We start from the raw sequence: 23,882 nt of genomic DNA, 5'->3' as shown, positions 1-23,882 counted from the left end.
GTACATTCTCCCCTTGTCTGCGTGGATTTCTTCTGGGTGCTCCGGTTTCCTCCCACAATCCAAAGATGTGCAGGTCAGGTGAATTGGTCATGCTAAATTGCCCACTGAGTTAGGTGCATTGGTCAGGGGTAAATATAGGGTAGGGGAATAGGTCTGGGTGGTTTTCTCTTCGGAGGGGCAGTGTGGACTTGTTGGGCCGAAGGGCCTGTTTCCACACTGTAGAGAATCTAATCTAATCTAAAAAAAAATCTCTGGTACACCTGCACCAATCAACCCACTGCTCCATGGCCGAACATTTCACTCCCCTCCCACTCTGCCGAGGATATGCAGATCCTGGGCCTCCCTCCATCACCATTCTCTCACCACCTGACGCCTTGAGGAAGAACACCTCATCATCTTCCGCCTCGGGACCTTCAACCCCATGGCATCAGTGAACTTCACCAGTTTCCTCATTTCTCCTCCCCCACCTTACCCCTGTTCCAACCTTCCAGCTCAGCACCATCTTCATGACCTGCCCCACCAGTCAATCTTCCTTCCCACCTATCCGCTCCACCCTCTTCTCCCACCTATTACCTTCACCCCCACCTCCATTCACATATTGCACTCTCAACTACCTTCCCCCCAGCCCCACCACCTCCCACTTATCTCTCCAGCCCCGAGGCTCCCAGCCTCATTCCTGATGAAGGGCTTTTACCCAAAATGTTGATTTTTCCTGCTCCTCAGATGCTGCCTGACCTGCTGTGGTTTTCCAGCACTACTCTAATCTTGACTTTAATCTCCAGCATCTGCAGTACCCACTTCTGCCTAGTCACCATTAACAGCTACTCATCCTCCCAGCCAGATCGTTATCAACTCTGTTGTATGTCCAACTATTCTTCTCTTTCTTTGGGCTCTACCCCTACTTACTCCTTAACCTCTCCTTCCACCCTATCTCCTGCACATAAACTGACATTTTCCTAGCTACCATCAGTTCTGAGGAAGGGTCACCAGACCTGAGAAACTTTGGTTTCTCTTCACAGATGCTGCCAGATGTGCTGAACCTTTCCAGTAACTACTGTTTTTGTTTCTGATTTACAGCATCCACAGTTTTTCAGTTTTTAATTCTCCTGAGATTGTGGACGCTCAGCTTTTTCAGTTATTAAAAGCCTAATGTTTCCTGAGGCACCAGATACGAAAACTTTTCAAGAGCTGACAGAGTTAAGGAATATTAATTAATCTAATTCTGAGATGCTATCAGTTTTACTCAGCTGTTTGAGAACCAGGGGAATCCAAGACGGGATTTTTGAAGAGGTAAAGATGACTGGCAGAGGCGTGTGACTTTGGTTTAACGCTTAATGATATACTGAGACACCATTTGGCAAGTGGGATTAATGATGTGACCATGCAAAAGCTCCTACTGGCTGAAGTGCAACTGAACCTCAAACATGATTTGGAGATGCCGGTGTTGGACTGGGGTGAACAAAGTTAAAAATCACACAACACCAGGTTATAAGACCATAAGACATAGGAGTGGAAGTAAGGCCATTCGGCCCATCGAGTCCACTCCGCCATTCAATCATGGCTGATGCGCATTTCAACTCCACTTACCCGCATTCTCCCCTTAGCCCTTAATTCCTTGTGACATCAAGAATTTATCAATCTCTGCCTTGAAGACATTTAGCGTCCCGGCCTCCACTGCACTCTGCGGCAATGAATTCCACAGGCCCACCACTCTCTGGCTGGAGAAATGTCTCTGCATTTCTGTTCTGAATTGACCCCCTCTAATTCTAAGGCTGTGCCCACGGGTCCTAGTCTCCTCGCCTAATGGAAACAATTTCTTAGCGTCCACCCTTTCCAAGCCATGTATTATCTTGTAAGTTTCTATTAGATCTCCCCTTAACCTTCTAAACTCTAATGAGTACAATCCCAGGATCCTCAGCCGTTCCTCGTATGTTAGACCTACCATTCCAGGGATCATCCGTGTGAATCTCCGCTGGACACGTTCCAGTGCCAGTATGTCCTTTCTGAGGTGTGGGGCCCAAAACTGGACACAGTACTCCAAATGGGGCCTAACCAGAGCTTTATAAAGTCTCAGTAGCACATCGCTGCTTTTCTATTCCAACCCTTTTGAGATAAATGACAACATTGCATTCGCTTTCTTAATCACGGATTCAACCTGCATGTTTAACTTTAGAGAATCCTCAACTAGCACTCCCAAATCCCTTTGTAATTTGGCTTTATGAATTTTCTCACTGTTTAGAAAGTAGTCCATGCTTGTATTCTTTTTTCCAAAGTGCAAGACCTCGCATTTGCTCACATTGAGTTTTATCAGCCATTTCCTGGACCACTCTCCCAAACTGTCTAGATCCTTCTGCAGCCTCCCCACTTCGTCAGTACTACCTGCCTGTCCACCTATCTTCGTATCATCGGCAAACTTCGCTAGAATGCCCCCAGTCCCTTCATCCAGATCATTAGTATATAACGTGAACAGCTGCGGCCCCAACACTGAACCCTGTGGGACACCGCTTGTCACCGGCTGCCATTCTGAAAAAGAACCTCTTATCCCAACTCTGCCTTCTGTCAGACAGCCAATCCTCAATCCATGCCAGTAGCTCACCTCGAACACCATGGGCCCTCACCTTACTCAGCAGCCTCCCGTGTGGCACCTTATCAAAGGCCTTTTGGAAGTCTAGATAGACCACATTCACTGGGTTTCCCTGGTCTAACCTACTTGTCACCTCTTCAAAGAATTCTAACAGGTTTGTCAGGCACAACCTCCCCTTACTAAATCCATGTTGAGTTGTTCTAATCCGACCCTGCTCTTCCAAGAATTTAGAAACCTCATCATTAACGATGGATTCTAGAATTTTACCAACAACCGAGGTTAGGCTTTTCGGTCTATAATTTTTCATCTTTTGTCTTGATCCTTTCTTGAACAATGGGGTTACAACAGCGGTCTTCCAATCATCCGGGACTTTCCCTGACTCCAGAGACTTTTGAAAGATCTCAACCAACGCCTCCGCTATTTCCTCAGCCACCTCCCTCAGAACTCTAGGATGTAACCCATCGGGGCCAGGAGATTTGTCAATTTTAAGACCTTTTAGCTTTTCTAGCACTATCTCATTTGTAATGGCAATACTCAACTCAGCCCCCTGACTCCCTTTAATTGTTGGGATATTACTCATGTCTTCCACTGTGAAGACTGACACAAAGTACTTATTAAGTTCTCCAGCTATTTCCTTATCTCCCATCACTAGCCTTCCAGCATCAGTTTGAAGTGGCCCAATGTCTACTTTTGCCTGTCGTTTGTTTCTTACGTATTGAAAGAAACGTTTACTATCATTTCTAATATTACTGGCTAGCCTACCTTCATATTTGATTCTCTCCTTCCTTATTTCTCTCTTTGTTATCCTCTGTTTGTTTTTGTAGCCTTCCCAATCTTCTGATTTCCCAGTGCTCTTGGCCACTTTATAGGATCTCTCTTTTTCTTTGATACATTTCCTGATTTCCTTTGTCAGCCATGGCTGTCTAATCCCTCCCCGGATAATCTTTCTTTTCTTGGGGATGAACCTCTGTACTGTGTCCTCAATTATACCCACAAACCCCTGCCATTTTTGCTCTACTGTCTTCCCTACTAGGCTCTGCTTCCAGTCGATTTTCGTCAGTTTCTCTCTCATGCCCTCGTAATTACCTTTGTTTAACTGTAACACCATTACAGATTTTGTCTTCTCTCTTTCCAACTGCAGACTGAACTCTACCATATTATGATCGCTGCTTCCTAAGTGTTTCCTTACTTAAAGTCTGGTTCATTACATAGCACTAGGTCCAAAATAGCCTGCTCCCTTGTGGGCTCCATGACAAGCTGTTCCAAAAAGCCATCCTGTAAGCATTCCAAGAATTCCCTTTCTTTGGATCCACTGGCAACATTTTTTACCCAGTCCACCTGCATATTGAAGCCCCCCATGATCACCGTGACCTTGCCTTTCTGACATGCCTTTTCTATTTCCCGGTACATGTTGCGCCTCTGGTCCTGACCACTGTTAGGAGGTCTGTACATAACTCCCATTATGGTTTTTTTGCTTTTGTGGTTCCTCAATTCCACCCACACAGACTCCACATCATCCGACCCTATGTCATTCAGTGCCATAGATTTAATTTTGTTCTTAACTAACAAGGCCACCTCGCCCCCTCTGCCCAACTCCCTGTCTTTTCGATAAATTGTAAATCCATGGATGTTTAACTGCCAGTCCTGAACCCCCTGCAACCATGTCTCTGTGATGCCTACCACATCATAATCATGCACGATGAGCTGTGCCGTTAGTTCATCTACTTTGTTATGAATGCTACGAGCATTCAGGTAAAGTGCCTTAATGCTAACATTCTTATCATTAGAGATATTGGAAGTCATAAGATGTCCTAAGTTATCCTTCCTTTTTTGTTGCATTCCTAATCTGCCTCAAGGTTAAATCCACCTGCATACATGCTATCCTCCTGCTTATCTTTCCATTTAACTCCATACTCCCTGTCGCTTTCACTTTCCCTTCCCCCCAACTCAGAAGTTTAAAGTCCTAATGACCACCCTATTTATGCTCTTCGCTAAAACATTGGTACCAGATCGGTTCAGGAGGAGACCGTTCCAACGGTACAGATCCCCCCCGTTCCAAAACTGATGCCAATGCCCCATGAAGTGGAATCCGTCTTTCCCACACCAATCCCTTAGCCATGTGTTTACTTACCTAATTTTCTTATCACTATGCCAATTGGCACGTGGCTCGAGCAGTAATCGGAGATTATGACCCTTGAGGACCTGTACTTCAATTTCCTTCCTAGTGCTTGATAATCCCCAAACAGGTCCTCCACCCTACCTTTGCCTATGTTGTTAGTCCCAACTGGATCTTCCCCCTCCCGCTCCAATATCCTTTCAAGCCGGTCGGAGATGTCCCGCACCCTGGCACCGGGCAGGCAACACACCATGCGAGACTCCCAATCCGGCTTGCATAGGATACTATCTGTCCCCCTAATTATAGAATCCCCTATAACAACTACTTGTTTTTTTGCTCCCCCCTCTTGAATAGCCTTCTGCACCATGGTTCCGTGGTCAGCTGGCTCATCCTGTCCGGAGCCCTTTTCCTCATTCATATAGGGAGCAAGAATCTCATACCTGTTGGACAAGGTCAAGGGCTGAGGCTCTAGCATTCCTGAACTCAAGCTCCCCCTGCCTGCCTCACTTATAGTCACACTCTGATGTCCCTGATCACCAACTGAATGTGAATTACTTAATCTCCCAGGTGTGACTGCCTCCTGAAACAAAGTGTCCAGGTAACTCTCTGTTATAGTCCAACAGGTTTAATTGGAAGCACTAGCTTTCGGAGCACCGCTCCTTCATCAGGTGGTTGTGGAGGACACAATTGTAAGACACAGAATTTATAGAAAAAGTTTACAGTGTGGTGTAACTGAAATTATACATGGAAAAATACCTTGGTTGTTTGTGGAGTCTTTCATCTGTTCGAATACCATGATAGGTTCACTTCTTTCATGTGTAAATCACAAAACTTTCTTTTAAAAGTTGCATCTCAGGTTAACTGTACTAATTGGTGTTAGCTAGACAATATGTTGAAGGTGTGTTCTCTGTCTGTGCCATAATGTTTAGACTGATTCCAACTAAAAAGTGAGATAACAGAGTCTTACATAAATTCATGCAGTTTTTGAGCAAAGTACAATGTAACTCTGCAAGTACAAATTCACCCCACAAATGTCTATGTATATGTGTGCATGTGGGTCTTTGTGTATGTGTGTGTGTCTGTCTGTCTGGGTTGGGGGGTTGAGAGTGTGAGAGAGAGTGTATATATGTGTGTGTGTATGTGAATGTAGAGTGTCTTAAATCTGTGAGGGGTGCATGTGTGAGTGGGGGGGGGGCGTGGGTATTAGTAGGAGTGTGTTTGTGTCTGGGGTGGGGAGTTGTTAGTGTCTGTGAGAGAGAGTGTATATGTGTGTGCGTGAGTGTAGAGTGGTCTAAGTCTCTGAGAGGATGCATGTGTGAGTGTGGTAGTGTGTGTGTGCGTGCGTGTCTGTATATATGTGTGTATAGGAGTGCGTGTGTGTGTGCGCGCGCAGGAGTGTCCATGTGTGTGTACAGTGCAATGGTGGTCACCTGTGGTGTGACATGAACCCAAGGTCCCGGTTGAGGCCCTCACTATGGATATGAATATTAGTTATCAGCCTCTGCTCGGCCACTTTTCACAACCCCCACCCCAGAGACAGACAGACAGACAGACAGACAGACACACACACACACACACACAGACACATACACACATACATACATACACAAAGACTCACATGCACACATATACATATACATATATGGGGTGAATTTGTACTTGCAGAGTTACATCGTACTTTGCTCAAAAACTGCATGAATTTATGTAAGACTCTGTTATGGCACAGACAGAGAACACGGGGCCAACACCTTCAACATATTGTCTAGCTAACACCAATTGTTAAAGTTAACCTGAGAATGCAACTTTTAAAAAAATGTTTTGTGATTTACACATCATGGTATTCGAACAGATGAAACAATCAAGGTATTTTTCAATGTATAATTTCAGTTACATCACACTGTAAACTTTTGCTATAAATTCTGTGTCTTACATTTGTGTCCTCCACAACCACCTGATGAAGAAGCGGCACTCTGAAAGCTAGTGTGCTTCCAATTAAATCTGTTGGACTATAACCTGGTGTTGTGTGATTTTGAACTTCAAACTGGCACTGCAACTTGCTTTATCATTGGAAAATGTGGCTAGTGGAGCATATGAGTTAGAGAGCATGCCAGAGGAAGTAGACACTGTCTCCAGGCCGCCACTTGAGTAAAGAGCCTCACTCAAGATATATCCTGAGCAAGGGGACTCTAGGTCAGCCCATAGCAAAACCCTAAAACAAAGCCAAGCCTCGATCAACCATTTTCTTCGCGATCTGGGCCAGCAAGCCATTATAGTTGCTGCTGATATGCAGACTCAATGCAAAAGAGTCCTACTAGGCCTGAACTGAGTTAGAGAACTCATAGGCCAGTATCCAGGCGAGTGCACACTTTGGGAAGCAAACGTACGTCTGGCTTGGAACAGTTAAATTGCCTAGCAACATCCAAATCAAAATGAATCAAAATAAATGTTTGGTTAAATGTCACCCAGTTCTAATGGAGGTTGACACTGGTGCAGCTGTATCAGTGACTGCAGAACTTGTTTTAACAAAGTTCACTCTCCTCTCCAATTCTTAAGTTTGTGCAAGACCTCAGATAGACTGAGAAGCTAAGCTGGCAAACATTTACAGATTAAGGGTACAACTTCAGTTCCACTCTTTTATGGGAAGTAGCTGGTTCAGTTACCACTGATTGTAGTAAAAGGCTTGGGCCCAAGCCTGATAGGGCAAAATTGGTTGAGAAAGATTCACCTTGATTGGCTCAACATTTTTCAATTAGCAGATGAATACTTGAGTGAAGTCCTATTAAATAATCAAAGGTTTCTCAGGAAAGACTAGGAGCTATGAAAGGAGTCAAGGCCATCTTGCATGTTAACCAGGAAGCATTTTCACAATTCTGCAAGGCCTGTCCAGTGCAATTTAACCTAATGTGCAAAAGTAGAGGCAGAAATCAGCAGACTGGAAAATGCACAAATTGTCAAACCAGTACAGTTTGTGGAATGAGAAACACCAGTCGTACCAATTGTGATGCCCAATTGGTCGGTTCGCCTTTGTGAGAATTTTACACAAACGGTAAGGAGCTTTTTGCAGCTTAATAAATACCCAACCTCCCTCATAGAGGACCTAGAGCAAAGCTCGCAGGGGGTCTGTTCTTCAGGAAGCTGGACATGAGCCATGCGTATGTACTGCCATTTGGGCTATCATCAGCCTGTGCCATTTCACAGCACATGATGGAGAACATTTTATAAGGTCTGCCCCAAGTTGCCATTTATCTGGATGATGTGCTCATAACAGGGAAGACCAATAAAGAACACTTAGAAAACTTGGACATAGTCCTTAGACATTTCTTCAAGGGGGTGTCTGCCTTAGTAGGGAGAAATATGTGTCCTAGGCACCCCAAGTGACCTACTTGGGCTACAGAGTTGACAAAGTTGGGTTAAACTCGTTGGAAGATGACATGAGGGTGATCAAAAGTACCTCCGCTTCCACGATTGTACCAGAGCTTAGGTCTTTCCTTGGACTGATGAATTATTACAGAAAGTTGATATGATATCTGGTCAGCATGGATGAGTTGGACCAAAAGGTCAATTTCCATGCTGTACATCTCTGTGACTCTGACTCTATGTAACCTGGCACCCTTACATCTGCTATTGAAAAAAGGTCAGCCTTGAAAATGGCCCCGTAACCAAGACATAGCATGTCGGGAAATGAAGAAGCAGCTACCACTGTCTAAGATGTTGGCACACTATGATCCCAAGCGAGATCTGGTGCCTTCAGGCAATGTCTCTCCGTATGGTATTGGGGTGGTGTTGGCCGACAGATGGCCCAATGGAAAGGAATGCCCAATAGCATATGTTTCCCAGATTTTGGCTGATGCAGAGCACGAATATACGTAGATAGAGTAGGAAGGTTTGGCAGTCATCTTGTGAAAGTTCCATCAATATCTTAACACAGGTAAATCTGTAATAGTAACAGACAACAAATCCTTACTAGGGCTACTCAAAGAGGTCAAGGCTGTGCCTCCTATAGTTTCAGGTTAAATTCAGCAATGGGCTGGAACACGGTCCAGGTAGCCAAGTAGCAAATGCCAGATACTGGTTAACTCCACCAGAGTCATCCAGGGGTTTTCCAAAATGAAGATATTGGTGAGAAGTTGTGTCTGGTAACCAGGATTGGATGTAGATACAAAGCTTCAATGATGGGGCAGTGGACAAAAATTACTGCCAGTAGCTCCCCTACATTTGTGGGAATGGCCAGGTAGACCTTGGACTCGGTTACACTTGACTATTCCAGCCTTTTCATGGGCTCAATGTCCTTAGTCGTTGTGGACACCCACTCAAAGTAATTGGACCTTCATAGAGTTCATTTGTCCAATACAGGGATGATGATAGAAAAACCTGTGGGCATTTTTTGCAATACGTGGGCTCGCTGAAGTGTTGGTCACAGACAGTGGGCATCATTTATCAACACTGGCTGGCAGACATAAACAGGAAGTTCTGGTGACTCTGAGAGCTGACTCTGAGAGAGCTGGACCAATGCTAAGTACTACGCACATGTAAAGAAAGAGTGACCTGGTGATGGGATACCAGCCTCTGTGGAGTTATTTCACATGGTAGGCAAATGATCATTAGTAACATCTTTTCAAGGTGGCATTTCATTCTAAGCTATTTTGAGAATTTTTGCAATTTTTCAGGAAGACGGAGATGGTTTATAGATAAGGAAGTCCCATTATGAATGTGTAGACAAAGTAATAAGAACAAATAGTATGATCCAGAAAATTAAATAACAAGAATTACAAATCATCAAATGACTTGAAACTCAGTACAATTCTAGTAAATCTCAAACAATAACTTACCAGAGTTTGTCAGACTAGCCAAGTTATTCTCAAGATTTGAATTGCTGACATTAGGTTTTCTAGTAAAAAATATATTTTCGGTCCTTTGTTTTGGAGACATTTGCACATTATTGTATGGTTGAACCTTCAAGGGAAAGAAAATCCAACATTAAGTTTCTTAAAAATATAATCCAAAATAAGGTATTTTTCAGATCAATTATTCAATCAGTCTCAAAAAAACATAATTTTTATAGACCAACAAAGATCGACACAATGTATATTCAAGTCCTCCAGTGGACTTGTATTTTAAGGAACAATTGCTCAGTTCACTGGGTGACAATGCTTTGGCATGCAATTTGTGACTGTAATAGTGGTCAGGAAAAACATCAGCATTTGCCATTATTGTGATACATCAAAAATTTGCAATTTGCTGTCTGTGATATCCTGCTGCTTCACAGGGCGCAATATCGGAAGTTTAACAAATAGAAACAACATAGAATCAATGATGGAATGTGAACCTCAACCTCTTATGGACAAGGGGCATTGTAAAAGCTTTTAAAATTAGATGTAACTGAGCCATTAATGGCACACTAAGCCAATTATGAAACATTATCTTTGGCCCTTTCACCTTATATGTGTGAAAAGTCATTCTCTCATTCCACAATATTATATATTTTTTAACATATTGATGATATTTCAGTTTCAACCCCAATCTAAACTGCCTATCCAACCCTAACCATGATTTGTGTCAGGTTATTTCAAAGCGAATAATAATCCATGATTTTCCACTTCCTGGTTTATTCTCTGAGAATTCTTCAATCTAATTGACTGCTCAGCCTGCTTAATGGGCTACTGGATGCTATAGATAGCCTACAGATGTCGAAAGATTGAAAGTTGAATCTAAAACAGACAAACCCCATAATTCTCCACAATCTCACTGTTCAGGCCAACACTTCTGAACCATGAATTGTTATTTAGTACTCATATAGTTTCTTCCACACCATTACAACTCCAGATTCTGATCAAATACAAGTCCAGAAGGGAAGCAATAGGAGGCTGGCTTGGGGAGGGGTAAAAAGACCAGGCCATAATACAAAAGTTCCAGGTGAAGGGAGTTTACAGTTTACAGTCTGCAGTGACCTGGAGCATCAGGCAACATGAGGTCTTGGAAGCAGGCAGCCACTCCAGAAGGACATAATGTAAAAAGAAAATTACATTTTTCTTTGATATTTTAAACCTTAATTCAAACTTATTAAGAAAAGAACACAAATGAGTCTTCAAACTTGATAGTAAATCCGGTCTGTTTTTCAAAAAGGATTGGCTTTCCAAAACTACCATAACCAAAATGTCATTTTTAACCCAGTAAGGTATGAATCAGTGAAATTTTCACTTATCATGAAACTGACAGTACTATTTGCTCCTAAAGCAGCAGAATCTGATCCAAAATGTGCATGTGGATTCCATTATTAGTTGACAAAACCACAACAGCAGTGACATTTTACAAATGCTTACTAAAACATCAGGAGATCATGAAATGAGGTTAATGGTCCCCCTAATATTTTAAGTTCCTGTACAGACAACCACGTTTTGTGCACGGTATCTATAAACAGAAGCAGAAATCATACAGCATAGAATGACCAAATGTGTATGGCGTTTCCCAGCGGCTGTAGAGATGTGCAGTTATGCAGCTTACGAGAAACATTGTTGAAGGTAGACCATACAGAATGGAAAAATATCAAGTGCCGATATAGTGCAAGTTCTAATTTATAATGTTTTACATGCAATCAGGTTTTTCACCTCCTTACTCCCCAAAACCTGTCCACCATCTACAAGACACAAGTCAGTAATGTGATGGAAAACTTCCCAATTGCCATGATGATTGCAGCTTCACCAACATTCCCAGGAAAAATCAGCTCACTTAATTGGCACCACATCTATAAGCAAAACTCCCTCCACCACCAATGCTCAGCAGCAATGTGTACTATCTACAAAATGTACTGCAGAAATTCACAAAGATCCTTAGACAACAACTTCCAAACCTACGATCACTTCTGTCTAAGGACAAGGGCAGCAAATACATAGGAACACACCATATGCAGGTTCCCCTCCAAGTCACTCACCATCCTGACTAGGTAATATATATCACCATTTCAAAAATGTCCCTGGGCCAAAATCCTGGATTTCCTTCCCTAAGGTCAGTGTGAGTCTACCTACATTTGAAACTTTATTGCTGAACAGCACAGCAGGTCAGGCAGCATCCAGGGAACAGGAGATTCGACATTTCGGGCACAGGCCCTTCTTCAAACTTGATAGTAAATCCGGTCTGTTTTTCAAAAAGGATTGGCTTTCCAAAACTACCATAACCAAAATGTCATTTTTAACACAGTAAGGTATGAATCAGTGAAATTTTCACTTATCATGAAACTGACAGTACTATTTGCTCCTAAAGCAGCAGAATCTGATCCAAAATGTGCCCGAAACGTCGAATCTTCTGTTCCCTGGATGCTGCCTGACCTGCTGTGCTGTTCCAGCAATAAAGTTTCAACTTTGATCTCCAGCATCTGCAGACCTCACTTTCTCCTTGAGTCTACCTACAGCACATGGACTGCATTGGTTCAGAAGGCAGCTCACCACCATCTTCTCAAGGGCAACTATGAGGATGGGCAATAAATGCTGGCCCAATCAGTGATGCCCATGTCCCGTGAGTGAGTCCATGCTTTCTATGCAAGATATTCATGATGTCTTGTGGTGAAGTATACAGCAATTACTTACAACTGATGCAGCAAGAATTATGTGTTAAATTTGTAGAGTGATTAACTTTGTCATACTGAACCAGTTCCTGGATGAATTGTGTTTTCATACATTGATAGTAGATGCAAGTACAGATGCTTCATAGCAAAAAAAACTTGACCTTATCTATCAAGTTTCAAACAAAATCTGAAATTGCTTCCAAGATTATCTACAGGAACCTTGAAACCAAAGCTTGCAACAGCATCTCCACTGTAACAGCAATCAGGCAATTTTATATTAACACTGACTGTGATTTATAGATGGTGGACATTCTGTTAAGCTTGGAAAGAAAAATAGAGTACAGCAGTGTTATGATAGAAAATCAAACATTTGTCAGAACAACATTGCTCATAGAGAATATCTTGTAATTGATGATACATGGAAGCAGGTCTCAAATATGTATATTTTACACAATGTTTTCAGAAGCATTTCAATGTTCAGCAGTTATCTATGAAAAGAGGACAATTCGAAGAGTTTGCCAGTCACAGAGTGTGATGCAGTAGCATTTTGACCGCTGAATGGAGTGACGTGGCTGTCAAGACACAAGTGCAAAACTACAATGTTTAGATCAACTCCTATCCAGAGCAAGTGAATAAGTTCAACAATCAGATAAACCAGTATTGCCTGAAAATGCTTCCAAATCCACAACAGTACATTGCATTGGCATTATGAATGACGTTGTAGGTAAATGGGCATCACTGGGCGGCACAATGGCTCAGTGTCTCACAGCACCACAGAGCTGGGTTTGATTCCAACCTCAAGCAATTGTCTGTGCGGAGTTTGCATATTCTCCCCTTGTGTGTGTGGGTTTCCTTTGGGTGCTCTGGTTTCCTCCCACAGTCCAAAGGTTAGGTGGATTGGCCATGCTAAATTGCCCATAGTGTCCATGGTTGTGCCTGAGGAATGCAGGGTTACAGAGATAGGGTAGAGGGGGACAAATGTGGGCGACGCACTTCTGAGGGTCAGTGTGGACTTGGCAGGTCAACTGGCCTGCTTCATACTAGAATTTATATGATTTTGTGCAAATTCTTTCAGAGAAGCTGTTTGACAATAATTGAGCAGTCACAGTCCAAGGGTATGGGATAGGCCATTTAGCACTGAGATGGGGAGAAGTTTCTTCTCCGAGAGTATCAGTTTTGGAATTCTCTGCCATAGAAAGCTATTTTGGCCAAAACATTGAATGTTGTTATGAAGGAGATTGCTCTTAGGGCTAAAGAGATCAAAGGGTATAGGAGAAAGCAGGAGCAGGGTACACAGTTGAATGATCATCCATGATCATGTTGAATGGTGGAGCAGGTTTGAATGGCCAAATGGCCTGCTCCTATTTTCTATGTTTCTGATAGACTGAAGACCCAGTATCTATTTCAATGTCGTTATTGGATGATGATGTTAAGATAATTCTGCTTGCTCTAGACAAAAAAGTTGAAACTGCAGTAAGCCTTCAATTTATTTAACTGCTTTGTAACAATACGAAAAGCAGATTTCCAGAAGGGAAGCTATTGGAGTGAAATGCATTTGATCAGGCTGCAACCACCAAGAAAGCTGATTGTGAATTTTGAAAGACAATATGGTGCAACTGATATTGAAATATTTGACTCATAACAAACTGTGAAGAGTAACCACAAAACCAAGTGTACAATATTCCAATCTCAAATTTGTAGTTGTGGAAAACGTCAAGATGAGTTCCACTCAGACATTCAGCAAGTTGATGTCCGAAAAGACAAACAGTTTCAAGAAATGTGCATGCTTCTGGACATTTGTGCAACATTTCGGGCATCAAGTGCTTACCGTGATTGTGGTGATAGCCTAATAAACCTGATTAAATCTAAATAGATTAGAAATAGATCATTTGGAAAACCTGATGCAAATTCAGTCATACATTTCACCTAGACAAAATATCAGCCTGGATGTGGTACACAATCATTGGGCAGCAAATAAAGACAAAGCTGATAACAAAGGAGTTAAGAAATTCCTCACATTGTGGGCGGCACGGTGGCACAGTGGTTAGCACTGCTGCCTCACAGCGCCAGAGACCTGGGTTCAATTCAGGCGACTGACTGTGTGGAGTTTGCACATTCTCCCCGTGTCTGTGTGGGTTTCCTCCGGGTGCTCCGGTTTCCTCCCACAATCCAAAGATGTGCAGGTCAGGTGAATTGGCCACGCTAAATTGCCCGTAGAGTTAGGTAAAGGGGTAAATGTAGGGGTATGGGTGGGTTGCGCTTCGGCGGGTCAGGGTGGACTTGTTGGGCCGAAGGGCCTGTTTCCACACTGTAAGTAATCTAATCTAATCTAATCACATCATCTTTTGGTTGCATATTGTATGAAGTACTAGTGCTAAACTGGTCCCAGACTTCTGAGCCAAGTAAACAATTATGTTTATTTAGCAGGCATTTATAACATTAATAGTTGATAAATAGACCATGAGAAAACTGCCATATGACTTCTGCTAAATAGATGTTTTTGGTTCAAATATACTGCTCAGACCTCTCAGAAATCTATTCAGACATCTCAAAAATTAGAGGAACATTTATGGTGAGTGCATTCTTTTTGTCACTGACCACAAAATACAAATTATGTTATTGTAATTAATTGAAGTTACCAATATACTATTACATAATACATTTTGCTTGTTTTTTCAAATCACTGCATTTCTCTTTCTAGAGATTCTTTTAAGAAGTCGACACTTCTAATCACTAGATTTTAAACATCTATTGCTGATGAGACAAAGCTGTTCCTTTAACAAGGTTATGCTGTCCTTGGCTTTTTCTTCAGGAGGTAGTAAAAACAGAGGTTCCGAAAAGTTTGAGTTTAGATGGGTTTTGGGGCCAATTTGTTTATAGACAACAGATGCTGTTCCAGGCAGAAAGCTTTCAAGTTTTAAAGAAACTTGTATATTGAAAGGAGAGTGGCCAATTCTCCCAGCTCAGCTTTTCACTGGTTGGGTTTGGTTTTTAGCAGTAGTGTGAAAAAATGTTGCTGGACCCAGATCCAGGCTGGTACACTCTCTCTCTCTCTCTCTGACTTCAATCCTTTTTGAACTTGTGTTTAATTTTACATTTTGTGCCAAGGTGTATTTATGGGGATTGTTGCAAGTATCTGGAACAGTATCAATAAGTTGGGATAATCTGTTGGGTTCTCGGATAGGCTAAGTTATTCGGTATTCTGTTTTCTGTTCTTTGTGTTTCATTCAGAAATCTTGTAAATAAATTCTGTTTTGTTTAAAACGAAGTGGTTTGACCAGCTGACTCTGCCCTAGAATACCCACTTTGCACCTGCTTAAAACAACTAGCAAAGTTAGGGTCTGGGCTACCTTCTTGAAAGGTTTTCAGGGGTCTGGCCTGGTCCACAACAGACTGGGGTCTTTTTGCGGGATTTGTTCTGTAGTTCCGAACTGGGTTTGGAGTTGTTCGACTCGAGGGCAGCAAGTGGTAGGCGCTAGTATCTTTTGTTCCAGGTGTTGATTTTGGTTGGTTTAAACAGTGCTTGGGAGAGCAATGGCTCTTTCACTGACCAAGAATTTTCTGGGGTTGGAAGATGTGACCTTGGGGGTTTTACAAGAGTTGATTAAGACCAAGCTGCTAGAATTAGCAGACAAGCTGGAGTTGAAACTGCCTCCTTCTGTGAGGAAAGGAGAAATAATTGCAGCAGTAGCTCAGCATTCAAATTTGCTGGAAACACCATCACAATCTTTAGAGATGGCTAAAATTCAATTAAAAATGAAGCAGCTTGATTTAGAGGCAAAAGACAAGGAAGGATGATTAAAAGCAGAGGAAAAAGAAAGAGAAAAGAGAGAGAACGAGAGAGAGAATGAAGCAAGAGGAAAGGAAGAAAGAGAGAGTATGAACTTCAGAAACTGGCACTTAGACAGGAGTTCAAAAATTTACTTTCTGAAGTAGGGGGAACTTATGTAGAAGAGCAGAGTTAAAATTGCATGACCAGTAGCTGAAATGGCTAATGATTATGAGTTGGTCCATAAAACAAAGTCTGGCTTCCAGAATCAATTTCAATCTACAAAGATTAGAAATTGGGGAAAAGAGAAATCCTCATGTGGAAAGGGAAAGGTAGATCTTGGTGAAGATCATATGGGTAACTTACCACAGGGTAAAAAGGAAACCCTTGAAGGGGACAGGCAAGTTAAAAAGCTCTGGTGTTCACTGCAATAAAGTACGCCACATGAAATCATAGTGTTGGCAGGTTAGGAGGAGCACTGGGAACCCAGATGTAGGAAAACACAATAAGCCAGTGAATTTTGTTGGAGTGGTAACAGAAAGCACAGTGGAGGCTAGAAAGCTGTACTAGAACGTACAAGCTTGTCAGACATTAGTTAAGGAGCAAGTACCAGATCTTGTTAAACATATACAGTAACTGCAAAGGTAAAGTTTATTCACACAGGCCAGGAGCAGTAGGTAAAGAGGTTACAATATTAAGAGACACAGGATTCTCTTAGTCTATGGTGCTGAAAGATGTGGGGATACGTACTTCTGAAGGACGATTGCCAGAAAAGGTACAGTAGACAACCCTTTATCCAAAATCCTGAAATCTGAAAAACTCAAAAATCCGAAGGGCTTTTTGGTGAAGTTTTAATCTCATTAACAAGGTTGTTTGGTGTGCAAACTGTTAACCCAACTCCACACTCACTCGATGCATGTCACTCAGATGCAACGTAGGGGAAACGTGGCCTAGCACTGGCAGGCCTCGATTCTGTCTCAGGACCTATTACTCACAGTGAGTCTGCTGTCCAGTATGATATTTACAAAATTTCACTGTTGAACTGTCACTTATTCCGAAATTCGAAAAATTCCAATTTCAGAATACCAGCTGGTCCTGAGCATTTTGGATAAAGGATTGTGTACCTGTACTAGTAACAGTATTTCATGGTGAGCTAAAAAGCGCTCAATTATGTAAAGTGAGGCTAGAGTGTCCAATGAAGAGTGGAGAATTCATGGTAGGAGTACAGGAAAAACTCTCAGCTCTCGGAATACAATTTGTCTTTGCTAATGATATAGCTGATTCACTGGTGGGAGTGCTGCCTACTGTGGTTGAAAAGCCAGTGGAAACTCAGGCAATTGAACTATTGCAGGACACATATCCTGGAATTCTTCCTGACTGTGGTAATGAGGTCACAAAATCGCCAGTTGAAACAGGAGAGATCAAAGAAAACAGATAAGACAGCTGAAGTGGAATTAGCAGACACCCTCTTTGACCAGATTTTTGAGACAAAACAGGAACAGATAGATGACAATGCAGACATCTTTAGCTCAGATAAATTAACTGAGTTACAGAAGAAAGATGAAAACTTAAAGCAATTGTATCAAAAGGCATACACAGAAAAGGAATCCTAATGTATCCCTGAATGTTATTACCTTAAAAATAACGTTTTGATGAGGAAATGGAGACCAACACATATTCAGGCAGATGAGAAATCGGCAAAAGTTAATCAAATCATATTGCCAGTGGGGTATAGAAGGAGGTGTTGCAAGTGGCGCATGAGCTACCACTTGGGGGTCATTTAGGAGTGAGAAAAACACAAGCTAAAATACAAAACATTTTACTGGCCTGGACTGCGCAAGGATGCAGTTGGATTTTGCCAGATGTGTTATACGTCAGGTAATTGGAAAACCACAGGCGGTAATAAAACCCGCATCTTCAATACCTATTCCTGCATTTGAGGAACCTTTTACAAGAGTCTTAATTTATTGCATGGGTCCCCTACCTTAAATAAAAAGTGGGAAGCAGTATTTGTTAACAATAATGCATGGGTCGACTAGACTTCCACAGGCTATCCATTACACAATATCACAGCTAAAAGGATTGTAGAGGAATTAATCAAATGTTCACTAGATACGAACTACCGATAGAGGCAGAATCAGATCATGGGTCAAACTTCACATCAAAATTATTCAAGGAGGTTATGGACAGCTTAGGATCTACTGCATACCATCCTGAATCACAGGGAGCACTGGAAAGGTGGCATCAGGCATTAAAGACCATATTGACGGCTTGTAATCAAGACTAACCAGATGATTGGGATAAGGGAATTCTGTTTATGCTGTTTGCGATCAAAGATGCACCAAATGAATCGACAAAATTCAGTCCATTTGAATTAGTTTTTGTGCATGAAGTGAGGGGACTGTTAAAATTGATTAAGGAGAAATTGGTAAGTCAGAATACAGAGACCACATATTCGGAGTATGTGTCAAATTTTAGGGAATGATTAAACAGAGTTAGGGAATTGGCAAGACAGTATTTTAAAATATCACAGCGTACAATGAAACAGGAAGCAGACAAGAAATAAAAAATTTGCAATTTTGCTATTGGGGATATGGTATTGGTGTTACTTCCAGTAACAGTGAGCCTTTAAAAGGAAGCTGAGTGAAGTGAACTACTTGATAGACAAAAAGAAATCTCACACAGTATGTCATGTGATTATGCTCAAAAGTTATTTTGACAGGGAAGGAAAGCAATAGGAGAAGGTGTTATTGATTACAACACAGAAGGAAGAACCAAGTTCAGAGGATTCTGAATTGGACATTCCTCAAATTAAATTGGACAATGGAGGAAGTTGTCAATAATCGGGATAAGTTATTGAGTTACCTTCCAGAGGAAAATTAAAATGACCTGAATTACTATCACATGGGGAGATAAGTGGAAATAAGCTGCGAAGTACTAACCTAATTATGCATCATGAAGATATAGGAGATGCTGTTCTGATTAAGCAACATCCTCATAGGCGTAACCCTCTAAGGTTGGCACAGGTTCAAAAGGAGATTGAATGCATGCTCCAAGACAACATAATCGAAGTGAGTTACAGAGATTAGAGCTCACCGATAGTAATGGTGCCAAACCAGATTGTACCCAATGGTTATGCGTGGACTATCACAAAGTCAATGCAATTGCAAAGACTGATGCATATCTGATTCTGCATTTGGAGAAGGTAGGACAAGCAACTTATATTTATAAGTTGGATTTACTGAGAGAATATTGGCAGGTACCTTTGTCAGAAAGAGCAAAGGCAATTTCAACTTTCGTCATCCTGAATGGACTGTATCAAAGTCATGCCATTTGGCATGAAAAGTACGCCAGCCACATTTCAGAGACTAAGGTCATTGCCGGATTACCCAACTGTGTCATTTAGATAGATGACCTGGTGATGACCTGAAGGAACATGTACAACATTTGGTCGACTTCGGAAGGTAGGCTTGGTGATAAACCTAGCCAAAATGAATTTGCCAAAGCGCAAGTCACCTTCCAGGGCTATGTTATTGGACATGGACAAATGGGCCTATGGGATGCAAAAACAAATTGGGGAATTTCCCTTACTATCGACAAAAAGAGCAATACCACGGTTCCTGGGATTGAGTGAATTTTATCAAAAATTTGTACCTAATTTTAAGAGTGTGGTGCTCCACTCACTGAATTGCTAAAGAAAAGCAATAAGTTTCAGTGGACAGCAGAAGGCATTTGACAGCCTAAAGGTTGTGTTAACTACTGCCCTGGTATTAGCCACACCTAATTACGCAAAACCATTCAAGGTGGCTATCGATGCAAGTGATGTGGATTTTGGTGCTGTGCTCTTGCAAGAAGACAATGAGAGGATAAAAAGATTTCTCGGGTATTTCTCCAGGAAGTTGAACATGCATCAGCAGAAATATTTGACTGTTGAGAAGGAGACTTTGAGCTTGGTGTTGGAATTACAACATTTCCGTGTTTATGTTACCAGTAACGCATCTGAGGCAATCATATACACTGATCATAACTCACTGATGTTTGTAGAGAAATTTAAGGACAAAAACACCATACTGTTTACAAGGAGCTTGTTGTTACAGCCATTCAATTTAAAAATTGTGCATGTGACAGGACGAAAAAATGCGATTGTTAATGCATTGTCGAAACCCGAATGAGAAACAGAGAAGTTCGGTGGCAGGCGTACCACAGACTGAATCAGAATGTAGTTGTGCATGTTTGCATGTTTATAGTCAATATAATGTATTTGTGTGTTTTGGAGTACTAACAATTTTTAAAGGGGTTTTAAAATGAAGCCATCTTTAGATATTGATGGTTCTTTTATTAAAAGGGGAAGTATGATGAAGCTGTTCCTTTAACTAGGTTATGCTGTCCTTAGCTTTTACTTCAGGTGGTCACAAAACCACAGGTTCCGAAAAGTCTGAGTTTGGATGGGATTTAGGGCCAATTTCTTTATAGCTAACTGATACTGCCTCAGGCAGAAGGCTTTCAAGTTTAAAAAAAACATTTGTATAATGAAAAGGGGGGTGGCCTGTTCTCCCAGCTCAGCTTTTGGGGAAATGATTGCAGATGTTGGAGATCAGAGGCCAGAGTGTAGTGCTGGAAAAGCACAGCAGGTCAGGCAGCAAAGCAGCAGGCGAATCGATGTTTTGGGCATAAGACTTAATCGGGAATTAGGATTCTCCTGCTCCTCAGATGCTGTCTGACCTGCTGTGCTTTTCCAGCATCACACTCCTTTTTGTCTGGTTTGGTTTGGTTTGTAGCAGTAGAGTGAAAAAATGCTGCTGGACCCAGATCCAGGCTGGTACTCTCTCTCTCTGACTTCTATCCTGTAAGAACTTGTATTTGATTTTACCTTTTGTGCCAAGGGGTGTTTTATGGAGATTGTTGCAAGTATCTGGAACAGTATCATTAAGTTGGGATAATCTGTTGGGTTCTCGGATAGGCTAAGTTATTCGGTATTCCGTTTTCTGTACTTTATGTTTCATTCAGCAATCTTGTAAATACATTGTGTTTTGTTTAAAACTAAGCCGTTTGACCAGCTAATTCTCCCCTGGAATACCCACTGTACACCTGCTTGAAACAACTAGCAAAGTTAGGGTCTGGGCTACCTTCTTGAAAGGTTTGAGGGGTCTGGCCTGGTCCATAATACTTATACTAAGGAAATGTAGCATCATTACATTTATACAAAGATTTTCTTTGCAGTGAGCCAAAAAGTGCTATTTCAAACATTGTAAATGTCATCTGCTACAAAGTTAAGGGACAAAAAAAATGCGTTGGCTCAAAGAATGTTTTCCAAAAATACAATTCAGAAAATCTAGGCAGGTATGAGCATCCAGAGAAATATCTGACTTCCTAAAAATTTCAAATCAAAGAATCATAGTGCTGAACAGACTGGAAACAGACTCTTCAGTCTAACTTGTCCAAGCTGACCAGATATCCTAAAGTAATCATCCAATTTGCCTGCATTTGGCGCATATCCCTTTAAACCCTTCTTATTCATTTACCTTTTAAATGTTGTAATTGTACCAGCCTCCGCCCTTTCCTCTGACAGCTCATTCCATTCAAGCACCATTCTCTGCCTATAAAAAAAATGTCCCTTAGGTCCCTTTTAAATCTTTCCCCCTCACCTTAAACTTATGCCCACTCATTCAGGAATCCACTACCCCGGGGAAAAGATCTTGGCTATTCACCCTATTCATGCCCCTCATGATTTTATAAACCTCTATAAGGTTACCTCTCTGCCTCTGACACTCCAGGAAAATAGACCCAGCTTATGCAGTCTGTCCCTATAGCTCAAACCCTCCAACCCTGGCAACATCTTTGTAAATCAAATACAAATATGATTTGGTATATGATTATACCCAATAGGATTTCCTTTGCAATGATAGCTGCTTCAGTTCTAATATTGAGAGTTCTAAAATACCAAACAAAGGTACTGAATGAATTTCTTCACTACAGGTTACCATTTGCAATGGGAAGGCATTATTCCCCAGGAAGAGGGTGAAAACATATTTAACAATTCAACAAAAAATTTAACAAAACTTCTTGGCATATGGAAGTCATTAGAAATGCCAGCTGTTCCCTACTTAGAATTCGAATCACTACAGTGTGGAAACAGGTCATTCTGCCCAACAAGTCCACACCAACCCTCCGAAGAGTAACCCACCCAGACCCATTCCCCTGCCCTCCATTTACCCCGACTAATGCACCTTACCTACACATTCCTGAACACTATGGGCAATTTAACATGACCAAAATTCACCTAACCTGCACATTTTTGGACTGTGGGTGGAAACCTGAGCACCCAGAGGAAACCCGCGCAGACACGGGGAGAATGTGCAAACTTCACACAGTCATCCGAGCAGTGCCAACCACTGAGCCACCGTGCTGCCCTAAACTTATTTGAGAAGGTTGCACTAATCTGCCTTCTGAATTGCTGCAGTCCATATAAGAACATAAAAAAATAAGAATATGCTATTTGGTTCCTTAAGCTTGCCTCCCTGTTCAACAAGATCATGGCTGATCTAGCCTTGGCTAATATTTCAAAAATATATCTACATACTCTTTAATATTTTCAATGATCTAGTCTCCAAACCTCTCTGGGGTAGATAATCCCAGACATTAACTACCCTCTGGGAGAAAAAAATTCCTTTGCATTTCTGTTTAAAATTAATGTCCTTTTATTCTGTAACTAATACCCTTTCTTTTGATGCTTCTTCCTTAAGTGCATGACCTCACATTTACCTATATTAAACACCATTTGCCAGGTTTTTGCTCACTCACTCAACCTTTCGCAGATTCCTTAAGTCCACATCACCACATGCCCTTTGAACTATTTTGTTTAATCAGCAAATATGGATACATTATGCCCTCTCCTCCAAGTGATTTCGACAGATAGTAAATAATTGCGGCTCTAGAATTGATCTTGTGGCACTCCACTTGTGGCACATCTTTCAAACCAGAAAAATACCCATTTATCCTGACTGTCTTCTGTATAAAACAAAGAACTACGGATGCTGGAGATCTGAAACAAAAGCAGAAATGCTGGAGATACTATGCAGGTCTGGCAGCATCTGTGAAAAGAAAGAAGAGTTTATGTTTTGAGTCCAGTGACACTTCATCAGAACTGGTTTGACCTGCGAAAGTGGAAAAACAGTAATATGGTTACAAGTCAAGATGGAGGGTGATGGGGAGGGGAGGGAGGGAGAAACTTGCAAATGTTAGTGCTCCCATGTCCTTTTAGACCTCTCTTGGAATTGAAAGGTTCTATCAAGAAAGCCTTGGCAAGCTGCTGAGATGTGTATGTAGATGGTATATATACTGGAAGTATTGTGTGGTGGTAGTGAATCGGGTGCCAGTGAAAATGAGCTTCTTTGTTTTTGTGTGCAGTGAGCTTCTTAAGTGTTGTTGGAGATTCGACAGATCCAGGCAAGTGGAAATTATAACATCACGGTGGCACAGTGGTTAGCACTGCTGCCTCACAGCGCCTGAGACCCGGGTTCAATTCCCGCCTCAGGCGACTGACTGTGTGGAGTTTGCACATTCTCCCCGTATCTGCGTGGGTTTCCTCCGGGTGCTCCAGTTTCCTCCCACAGTCCAAAGATGTGCAGATCAGGTGAATTGGCCATGCTAAATTGCCCGTAGTGTTAGGTAAGGGGTAAATGTAGGGGTATGGGTGGGTTGCGCTTCGGCAGGTCGCTGTGGACTTGTTGGGCCGAAGGGCCTGTTTCCACACTGTAATGTCATCTAATCTAATCACATCAGTGGTTTATGCTTGTAGATGGTGAACAGGTTTCAGAGTAAGCTGGTGAGTTACTTGCTGCAGAATTCCTAAAGA

The 23,882-nt window shown here is 41.8% G+C and overlaps 1 protein-coding gene across 4 annotated transcripts in view; it reads right to left on the bottom strand.

Annotated features, from left to right (window-relative positions):
* Positions 1–23,882, bottom strand: part of togaram1 (TOG array regulator of axonemal microtubules 1) — a 172,834-nt gene that overhangs the window by 100,413 nt on the left and 48,539 nt on the right. For all 4 annotated transcript variants that reach the window (XM_087989728.1, XM_087989729.1, XM_087989727.1 and 1 more), the window contains exon 2: positions 9,530–9,653. In XM_087989728.1, coding sequence (XP_087845854.1) covers positions 9,530–9,653 — 124 coding nt within the window. The remainder of the gene's footprint in view (positions 1–9,529; positions 9,654–23,882) is intronic.

Source organism: Chiloscyllium plagiosum, unplaced genomic scaffold (assembly GCF_037043375.1).
Source record: "Chiloscyllium plagiosum isolate Xiang-an unplaced genomic scaffold, Cpla_swu_hap1 HiC_scaffold_8, whole genome shotgun sequence".
Taxonomy (NCBI): domain Eukaryota; kingdom Metazoa; phylum Chordata; class Chondrichthyes; order Orectolobiformes; family Hemiscylliidae; genus Chiloscyllium; species Chiloscyllium plagiosum.
Note: the sequence above shows the minus strand (reverse complement) of the source record. Positions and strands in the feature narration are given on the sequence as shown.